A 10,304-nucleotide genomic window follows, 5' to 3' on the forward strand; every position below is an offset into this window, starting at 1 on the left:
GAGGGATACCATGTCCACAAGCCCCCATACCCCCTTGGCACTTGTAGATCAGAAAGGATTGGATAGCTAGGTATAAGAAATATGGCACTGAACAGCTTGATACAAAACTTTGATACATTACAGATTGTGATCATTGTATCTCTGAATGGAAAATAGGCTAATAATAACGTGAAACAATCTCACAAATCAGTTGCAAAGAGTGATTGGCATGTCTATATCCTCAATTGTCATTGTCTCTCCAATTCGCAAAGTTTCAACGAGGATTGTACCCCAACACCAAAACCAGGATACAGTGGCTCTGAGAAGTCCTCTGACAAAAAACTATGGAGCAGAATCATGGAGGAGTCCGAGATGCTGTAAAAAGACAGAGTTCCTGCTTTGTGATCTAAATACACTGCTATTCTAGGGGAGGAGATTTTGGCAGCGATCTTGGTTTCAATGTTATCGTGCCATGCTGAGTAATTGGTGTCAGAGCACTGTAAGCTCCATGACTTTACATTGTACCCCAGCCCACACTCTAGTCCCCTGCCTTTCCTCTGAATGCTCTCATAGGTCACTCCAATGAACACTCCTTTGCCTCTCCAATCTGCCTCCCAGTAGTAACGGGCACCGGTCAAGCCCTCCCAGCACAGCACTTGTTCCCAGAAGTCAAAGGTCTTCGGGAGACGTGACCTGGTCCTGGACTTGACCAGAGTCACCTTGCGATTCTGGTCAGAGAAGCACAAGTTTCTATGTGCTGTATCAGGGTCTAGAGTGAGTTGACAAGCATCTGTGAACAAAAAGAGAAACCAGTCTTCACTATTCAGGTTATTCTCTTTCACATTCCTTCTTGTTACAACTAGACTTACTGTACATGCAAACCCATAACTCTGTCACGACTCACAGTGTAAGAAATCGGATCTGGTCTTTGGAATCCCAAATATGATATCTCTGTTCACTGGAGAGACAAGTGAGTGTTAGTATTTTAGTTAACTGATTGGACATTAGACTAGTAGAGCCACTACTTTAGGGTCCACATTCACCAACGATAATGACCTTCAATCCAAAGGAGCTTTATTATTCTGCAGCAAAAAGAGTGATACACTTACTGCTCCATGCTCTTCGCAATGGCACCGGTGGCATTGGCTGGCATTCAGAATGGGCTCTTCTCACTTGAAGAAAAAGTGGAAAATCCATGATTTTAATTTAATTATTTGGTGTGCAGGAAAAAGGACTAGAGGCAAATGTCTTACCTTGCCTGCCCTGAGGTTTGGTCATGGGTACTGGAGATTCCAAAATGTACACATTTGCAACTGCGAAGGGGATCAAGAAATGCCCAAATAGGTTATTGTAAGTTTGTATTCTTGTATTATCTTTCCATTTAAACAGAACCCTGCAGCATTTGATAATTCATAGACTGAAGCAAATCCCACCGCTGCCACCAATTTCATGAGTAAAACGTTTAGGGTACCTTACTAACCTGCTTGTTCGATCTTTTCTAATAAGTCAACATTCATGTCCTCAAGCAGCTCCTTGAATTCAGTGATAATTGATGTCACAACTCCAAATGAATGTCTTTCACTGATAACACTAGGTTCACGATACGGCAGCAGGTTGATGGGCTGCCACCTCTACAGAGACCAGAGAAGCATTAATCAATGAGTGAGTTTTTTTTCTCTTTTGGTATAATTTCAGTTTTTGGTCTCGTATCTTCCTTATTATGTACTGTCATGAAACCAATAACTGGCCTGCTAATATTGTTGCACTCACTAAGTTTAGCGGTCTTAGGCCTAGTTAACTGGTCTGTAACCTGATTTGATGTGTGCATAAATGTGAGAAGTAAGCGTATGCAACGAGGTGTTGAATGTACATGCGCCCATGAGACTGCCACCTTACTTTAGGCCCAGGGCCAGCTCCTTCTTGACCTCTTGGTCGGCCAGTCCAAGCGGATTGTTATTTGTTCAGATGGTGACGAAACATAAATATGTACAAAAATAAAATAAACTAAGGCATGCCCAAAGAACCAGCAGCCGCACGGCTTCTCCAGCTGGGATCCTCTTATGCTGCGTTTAGATGAGTGATGCAAAAACCGTCATACCAGTCAGCATAGGGGGACAAGAAAACAAGAAAGAGGGTGACGGCAAAAGCAAGCCAGCACAACGGTATGCGTTGTTATGGTGATTTCAGTTAACAAACAGTGCAAATCAACATCCAGTAGAAAACAACGCTATGGCAGAAGTTGAAATATTTTAACTCTTGCGGCAAGTCCCGTCTACCGTGGCGGCTGACGACATTCACCGCCAGCCTCAACGGCATTTACCGTCATGTTCTCATTGAAAACAGTGACATCCTGTTTGCTGTCTACCGTCTACCTCGTACCATCTAAATGCAGCATTAATTGCGTGCTCCTGTCGGCTTATAAAGGCTTGGCTCAGCATTTAGACCCTGTTGGTGCTACCACTGGGGGATGGAGTGTGGAAGTGTATTCTGGTAGAGTATGTGTGTCCCCCTCCCAAGAGAGACCTTACCTGGAGAAAAAGTATGCTGTCTTGTGTTTGGGCGAGTTTCTCCAGATCGCTGTTTCTCCTTTGCAGTGTTGTGATGTCCTGTCTCAGTCGTGTCTCTGCGCTCGCTGCCTGAGCAGCCAAAGTCTTCTCCCTATCTTTGATGGAGTCCCTCACCTCTGCTCTCCTCTTCTCTAGGGAGTGGATCAGCTCAACGAAGATCATGTCGTTGAGCTCCACTGCAGCTTGTGCAGATCCCTACAGGGAGTACAGTATACAGTCAGACATGGGCTCTATTCCAATATCCACTCTACCATAGTACTACTTAGCAATGGTCCGAGGATGCATTCTAAGTGGTATGTTAGTATGAGAATGGGAACCTACATATCATCATGTTCTGTTGAGTCGACAGCATCCTAGTTGTTTTAGTCAATTATTTAATGTCATCATCATTTTGGAAAATACAGTTGTAGTCGGAAGTTTACTTACACCTTAGCCAAATACCTTTCAACTCAGTTTTTCACAATTCCTGACATTTAATCCTAGTAAAAATTCCCTGTCTTAGGTCAGTTAGGATCACCACTTTATTTTAAGAATGTGAAATGTCAGAATAGAAGACCTCCCTACAACGCCTGGGCATGCTCCTGATGAGGTGGCGGATGGTCTCCTGAGGGATCTCCTCCCAGACCTGGACTAAAGCATCCGCCAACTCCTGGACAGTCTGTGGTGCAACGTGGCGTTGGTGGATGGAGCGAGACATGATGTCCCAGATGTGCTCAATTGGATTCAGGTCTGGGGAACGGGCGGGCCAGTCCATAGCATCAATGCCTTCCTCTTGCAGGAACTGCTGACACACTCCAGCCACATGAGGTCTAGCATTGTCTTGCATTAGGAGGAACCCAGGGCCAACCGCACCAGCATATGGTCTCACAAGGGGTCTGAGGATCTCATCTCGGTACCTAATGGCAGTCAGGCTACCTCTGGCGATCACATGGAGGCCCCCCAAGGAAATGCCACCCCACACCATGACTGACCCACCGCCAAACCGGTCATGCTGGAGGATGTTGCAGGCAGCAGAACGTTCTCCACGGCGTCTCCAGACTCTGTCACGTCTGTCACATGTGCTCAGTGTGAACCTGCTTTCATCTGTGAAGAGCACAGGGCGCCAGTGGCGAATTTGCCAATTTTGGTGTTCTCTGGCAAATGCCAAACGTCCTGCACGGTGTTGGGCTGTAAGCACAACCCCCACCTGTGGACGTCGGGCCCTCATACCACCCTCATGGAGTCTGTTTCTAACCGTTTGAGCAGACACATGCACATTTGTGGCCTGCTGGAGGTCATTTTGCAGGGCTCTGGCAGTGCTCCTCCTGCTCCTCCTTGCACAAAGGCGGAGGTAGCGGTCCTGCTGCTGGGTTGTTGCCCTCCTACGGCCTCCTCCACGTCTCCTGATGTACTGGCCTGTCTCCTGGTAGCGCCTCCATGCTCTGGACACTACGCTGACAGACACAGCAAACCTTCTTGCCACAGCTCGCATTGATGTGCCATCCTGGATGAGCTGCACTACCTGATCCACTTGTGTGGGTTGTAGACTCCGTCTCATGCTACCACTAGAGTGAAAGCACCGCCAGCATTCAAAAGTGACCAAAACATCAGCCAGGAAGCATAAGTGGTCTATGGTCACCACCTGCAAAACCAGTCCTTTATTGGGGGTGTCTTGCTAATTGCCTATAATTTCCACCTGTTGTCTATTCCATTTGCACAACAGCATGTGAAATTTATTGTCAATCAGTGTTGCTTCCTAAGTGGACAGTTTGATTTCACAGAAGTGTGATTGACTTGGAGTTACATTGTGTTGTTTAAGTGTTCCCTTCATTTTTTTGAGCAGTGTATTTGGTAGCATTGCCTTTAAATTGTTTAACTTGGGTCAAACATTTCGGGTTGCCTTCCACAAGCTTCCCACAATAAGTTGGTTGAATTTTGGCCCATTCCTCCTGACAGGGTTGGTGTAACTGAGTCAGGTTTGTAGGCTACCTTGCTCGCACACGCTTTTTCAGCTCTGCCCACAAATGTTCTATAGGATTGAGGTCAGGGCTTTGTGATGGCCACTCCAATACCTTGACTTTGTTGTCCTTAAGCCATTTTGGCACAACTTTGGAAGTATGCTTGGGGTCATTGTCCATTTGCAAGACCCATTTGCGACTAAGCTTTAACTTCCTGACTGATGTCTTGAGATGTTGCTTCAATATATCCAATAATTTCCCTTCCTCATGATGCCATCTATTTTGTGAAGTGCACCAGTCCCTCCTGCAGCAAAGCACCCCCACAGCATGATGCTGCCACCCCCGTGCTTCACGGTTGGGATGGTGTTCTTCGGCTTGCAAGCATCCCCCTTTTTCCTCCAAACATAACAATGGTCATTATGGCCAAACAGTTATATTTTTGTTTCATCAGACCAGCGGACATTTCTCCAAAAAGTACGATCTTTGTCCCCATGTGCAGTTGCAAACCATAGTCTGGCTTTTTTATGACGGTTTTGGAGCCGTGGCTTCTTCCTTGCTGAGCGGCCTTCCAGGTTATGTCGATATAGGACTCGTTTTACTGTGGATATAGATACTTTTGTACCTGTTTCCTCCAGCATCTTCACAAGGTCCTTTGCTGTTGTTCTGGGATTGATTTGCAGTTTTCGCACCAAAGTACATTCATCTCTAAGAGACAGAACGCATCTCCTTCCTGAGCGGTATGACGGCTGTGTGGTCCCATGGTGTTTATACTTGTGTACTATTGTTTGTACAGATGAACGTGGTACCTTCAGGCGTTTGGAAATTGCTCCCAAGGATGAACCAGACTTGTGGAGTTCTACAATTTTTCTTCTGAGGTCTTGGCAGATTTCTTTTAGATTTTCCCATGATGTCAAGCAAAGAGGCACTAGGTTTGAAGGTAGGTCTTGAAATACATCCACAGGTACACCTCCAATTGACTCAAATGATGTCAATTAGCCTATCAGAAGCTTCTAAAACCATGATGACATTTTCTGGAATTTTCCAAGCTGTTTAAAGGCACAGTCAACTTAGTGTATGTAAACTTCTGACCCACTGGAATTGTGATACAGTGAATTATAAGTGAAATTATCTGTCTGTAAACAATTGTTGGAAAAATTACTTGTGTCATGCCAAAACTATAGTTTGTTAACAAGAAATTTGTGGAGTGGTTGAAAAACGAGTTTTAATGACTCCAACCTAAGTTTATGTAAACTTCCGACTTCAACTGTAGGGTACGTTAATGAGGAGGACCATCCTCCTCCCTGGACGAGCCTCCACTGCTACAGCATGCCGAAGGGTGGTGTTATAATGGCTTGTGATACAAGATTCATTAATGTATGTAAAACTCATAAGATGTACAGTGGGGAAAAAAAGTATTTAGTCAGCCACCAATTGTGCAAGTTCTCCCACTTAAAAAGATGAGAGAGGCCGGTAATTTTCATCATAGGTACACGTCAACTATGACAGACAAATTGAGAAATGTTTTTCCAGAAAATCACATTGTAGGATTTTTAATGAATTTATTTGCAAATTATGGTGGAAAATAAGTATTTGGTCACCTACAAACAAGCAAGATTTCTGGCTCTCACAGACCTGTAACTTCTTCTTTAAGAGGCTCCTCTGTCCTCCACTCGTTACCTGTATTAATGGCACCTGTTTGAACTTGTTATCAGTATAAAAGACACCTGTCCACAACCTCAAACAGTCACACTCCAAACTCCACTATGGCCAAGACCAAAGAGCTGTCAAAGGACACCAGAAACAAAATTGTAGACCTGCACCAGGCTGGGAAGACTGAATCTGCAATAGGTAAGCAGCTTGGTTTGAAGAAATCAACTGTGGGAGCAATTATTAGGAAATGGAAGACATACAAGACCACTAATAATCTCCCTCGATCTGGGGCTCCACGCAAGATCTCACCCCGTGGGGTCAAAATGATCACAAGAACGGTGAGCAAAAATCCCAGAACCACACAGGGGGACCTAGTGAATGACCTGCAGAAAGCTGGGACCAAAGTAACAAAGCCTACCATCAGTAACACACTACGCCGCCAGGGACTCAAATCCTGCAGTGCCAGACGTGTCCCCTTGCTTAAGCCAGTACATGTCCAGGCCCGTCTGAAGTTTGCTAGAGTGCATTTGGATGATCCAGAAGAGGATTGGGAGAATGTCATATGGTCAGATGAAAGCAAAATAGAACTTTTTGGTTAAAACGCAACTCGTCGTGTTTGGAGGACAAAGAATGCTGAGTTACATCCAAAGAACACCATACCTACTGTGAAGCATGGGGGTGGAAACATCATGCTTTGGGGCTGTTTTTCTGCAAAGGGACCAGGACGACTGATCCGTGTAAAGGAAAGAATGAATGGGGCCATGTATCGTGAGATTTTGAGTGAAAACCTCCTTCCATCAGCAAGGGCATTGAAGATGAAACGTGGCTGGGTCTTTCAGCATGACAATGATCCCAAACACACCGCCCGGGCAACAAAGGAGTGGCTTCGTGAGAAGCATTTCAAGGTCCTGGAGTGGCCTAGCCAGTCTCCAGATCTCAACCCCATAGAAAATCTTTGGAGGGAGTTGAAAGTCCGTGTTGCCCAGCGACAGCCCCAAAACATCACTGCTCTAGAGGAGATCTGCATGGAGGAATGGGCCAAAATACCAGCAACAGTGTGTGAAAACCTTGTGAAGACTTACAGAAAATGTTTGACCTGTGTCATTGCCAACAAAGGGTATATAACAAAGTATTGAGAAACGTTTGTTATTGACCAAATACTTATTTTCCACCATAATTTGCAAATAAATTCATTAAAAATCCTACAATGTGATTTTCTGGAATTTCTTTCCTCATTTTGTCTGTCATAGTTGACGTGTACCTATGATGAAAATTACAGGCCTCTCTCATCTTTTTAAGTGGGAGAACTTGCACAATTGGTGGCTGACTAAATACTTTTTTCCCCCACTGTATGTGAGGGAGAGAGGACAAGGACACGCCATGTGTCACGAGTGATTAACAGAAGGTCTGCGTGCCAAGATAGGTTGGGGGCCACTTGTGCTAATCTTAGAAATTGTATATGATGGAATGGCCTGGCTAGGGTGACATACAATACCAAGTATGAGGATGCTATTGTGGTAGATGAGTGATGATTGGCAGATGTTGGAAGAAGCAGCTCGGAGAGCATTATATAAACTGATAGATTTTGTATGGAAGTCATTCATATGGCAGGAGGCTACGTCCGTACCGCCTGTCATTGAGTCCATTATTGTAACTATTTAATAATGACTGAATCAACTCCCCATATGAGTGTCGACTACTCTCTTGCATCGTGAACTTCTCGATACCAGAAACTCATCATAACAGATGGCAAACTGAATGGTGGCTCAGTAATGTTGTCTACTTTTTTGTAACTCACTTTAAGAGATCCCGCAGCCTCTCCTAGATGTGTCAGCAGCTCCTCTCTCATCTGGAGTTTACCGTTGGATTTTCTCTGTTCCACTGCCAGCAGTGCCTTAAGGAACAACCCCATACATTTCAGTTAATCAGGCCATAAGAATTCTCACTCCAACATGCTATATGGTAGGCCATACTGACCTAAGAACAGTAGGTTTGAGTTAGAACTGTTTTCAAAACATTGCATACTGTCCCACACCTACCACTCTCTTTCCAACAGATCATACTTTAATTTACTTTAAATGTTCCACTTGTGCATATCTAGAGGACTTGTTCATGGAGCTACTCACTGACAATATTTATCTAATTATCCACATACAAATGAAAACCCACCTGCTGCTTGACCCGTTCGGTCTCAGCAGAGACAGTTTTGTGGCTTTTGTGTTCCTCGACTGCACACAGAGAACAGATACACTTCATCTCAAGTCTGCAGTACATGTCCAGCGGTTTGTTATGCTGGGGACACAGCTTCTCCAGCTGCAGCTCCTTGACCACCAAACCCACCAGAGTGTGCTGCTGTAACAGAGGGATATCCAGGTGGGCTCTAAGGTGAGACTGGCAGTAGGACAGCTTACACTCCCGACAGGCCCTGACAGCCTTTGCCTTCCTCCCAGCCTCTAGAAGAGTGCACACGTCACACACCACGTCTTCAGGCCCGGCGTACGGATACCCAGGAGGGGTATCGAGTAAAGTAGTCTTCTTTAGCTTCTCCACCATCTTTTCCAGCATTGAGTTCTTAGTCAGTGTGGGGCGCCTGCTGAATGCCTCTCGGCAGTAAGGACAGCAGGAAACCTTGTTGCTGCTGCTGCTACTACCGCTCTCATCCCAGCATTTTCTGATACAGTCGATGCAGAAGTTGTGTCCACATGGAAGAGTTGTAGGGTCTGTCAGGATGTATAAACAGACTGGACAGCTGATGTCCTCCCTTGTCCACAGATTAGAGGCCATTTTGTCAGAGTGAATAAAAAATTATGAATACTGTTGTTTTATAACACCGGTTCAGCAGGAAGATTTGTGACTAATGTTACCTATCAGGAAGTGCGGCAACTTGAAGCATTCAGGACTCATTAGTGAGGAACCAGTTTGAGAATGCACGCATCACTTTTAGAATGCAGTTGTACTGTGTAAGCTTTGGCTAGTTTCCTCATTCTTGGCTGGTGGTTGGTGTCATGGTAACTGTATTTACTATATAAAAGATGACATTGTTTTTTTTAATGAGCACTAAGGATCTGTCGTTCCTCTTTTGTAAAAGCAGGAGTCCCAGCACGATTGGCACTGACACTGTCTCCCCCTCCCCCTCTCCCCATCCTCTCTCCTCCTCCCTATCCCCTTCTCAAATCTAGAAGCTTCCTAGAAGCTTAGCTTTATAACCCCTCTCCAGCGATTGTTATACTTCACACTACCCCCACCCCCTTCCACCTCTCTCGCTCCCTATGTTGTGACTGCAGTAATGGGGGGAAGGGGTAGAGATGGAAAGCAGCAGATGAAAAGCAAAAACCAAGAAGCACATGGGTTCTTCTGAATCAGAAAATCTCTGCAATTTTGGGGCATGAAAAATCGATCCCAATCCAACTAACAAAGCCGCACCCTGGTCCCTTATGGTTAGACCGTATCTATGTACTGGCATATTGGCAGTACTGATAAGTGACTTGGCTGTGAGAGAGGTGTGGCCATGCTGAAGGGGCTGGGCTTCTTCTAATGGCAATAATTCATTATTCATGAGTATGTGCCAGTGCGAGAACCAATACACATATTGTGTGTATTAATGAAGACTGGGACAGGACACTCCGACAGGAAGATCAGAAAAGTCCCCCCCATTTCATATGCCCTACAGCACTCTCTCCCTACCCTATAAAATCCTAGTAATTGGGTGTTACATTATTTACTGGCGTGGGGGCATGTGCATGTTTCCTCTGCTGAAAGTTGATGGAGCAAAACTCGGCTGCTTTTTTGCTGGGAGGATTACGGTATCCCACTCTGTTCGGCTCTCTCCCAGTGGAGGGAGGAGAGAAGGATGCAGAGAGAGGAGAGAAGGCAGAGATTACTGCAGATCCACCCGTTCTTCCCTTCCATTTCCAGCCCCCTCTCCACTGAGGGAGAAGTATCATCCTTTCCTTTCCCAGCTCCACTGGAATACCATATCCATTCTTCCTCTTCATTTTGATCAGATTTGAATGATAGCAATTTATTAATTATTTAAAACATTGCATGTGTACCTTCATCAGTGTGGGAGTGTCTAGGTACGGTACATGTGACATACAGTGTGTATGTTTATGCCTGTATGTTGTGTTTGGTGGGCCTTTGTGCAGACTGACTACAGACTGACACTCGCAGA

The 10,304-nt window shown here is 45.1% G+C and overlaps 1 protein-coding gene across 1 annotated transcript; it reads right to left on the reverse strand.

Annotated features, from left to right (window-relative positions):
• Nucleotides 1-227: 227 nt before the first annotated feature.
• On the reverse strand, nucleotides 228-8,917 carry LOC311149883 (tripartite motif-containing protein 16-like; the record flags this gene model as incomplete). Its single annotated transcript, XM_084187120.1, has 8 exons — nucleotides 228-769; nucleotides 884-937; nucleotides 1,089-1,151; nucleotides 1,233-1,292; nucleotides 1,460-1,610; nucleotides 2,508-2,741; nucleotides 7,932-8,027; nucleotides 8,303-8,917. 8 exons carry the CDS (start codon nucleotides 8,915-8,917, stop codon nucleotides 228-230), a joined length of 1,815 nt encoding a protein of 604 aa, XP_084043246.1.
• Nucleotides 8,918-10,304: the final 1,387 nt, after the last annotated feature.

This window comes from Coregonus lavaretus, assembly GCF_964263955.1.
Source record: "Coregonus lavaretus genome assembly, chromosome: 22".
In the NCBI taxonomy this organism is placed as follows: Eukaryota; Metazoa; Chordata; class Actinopteri; order Salmoniformes; family Salmonidae; genus Coregonus; species Coregonus lavaretus.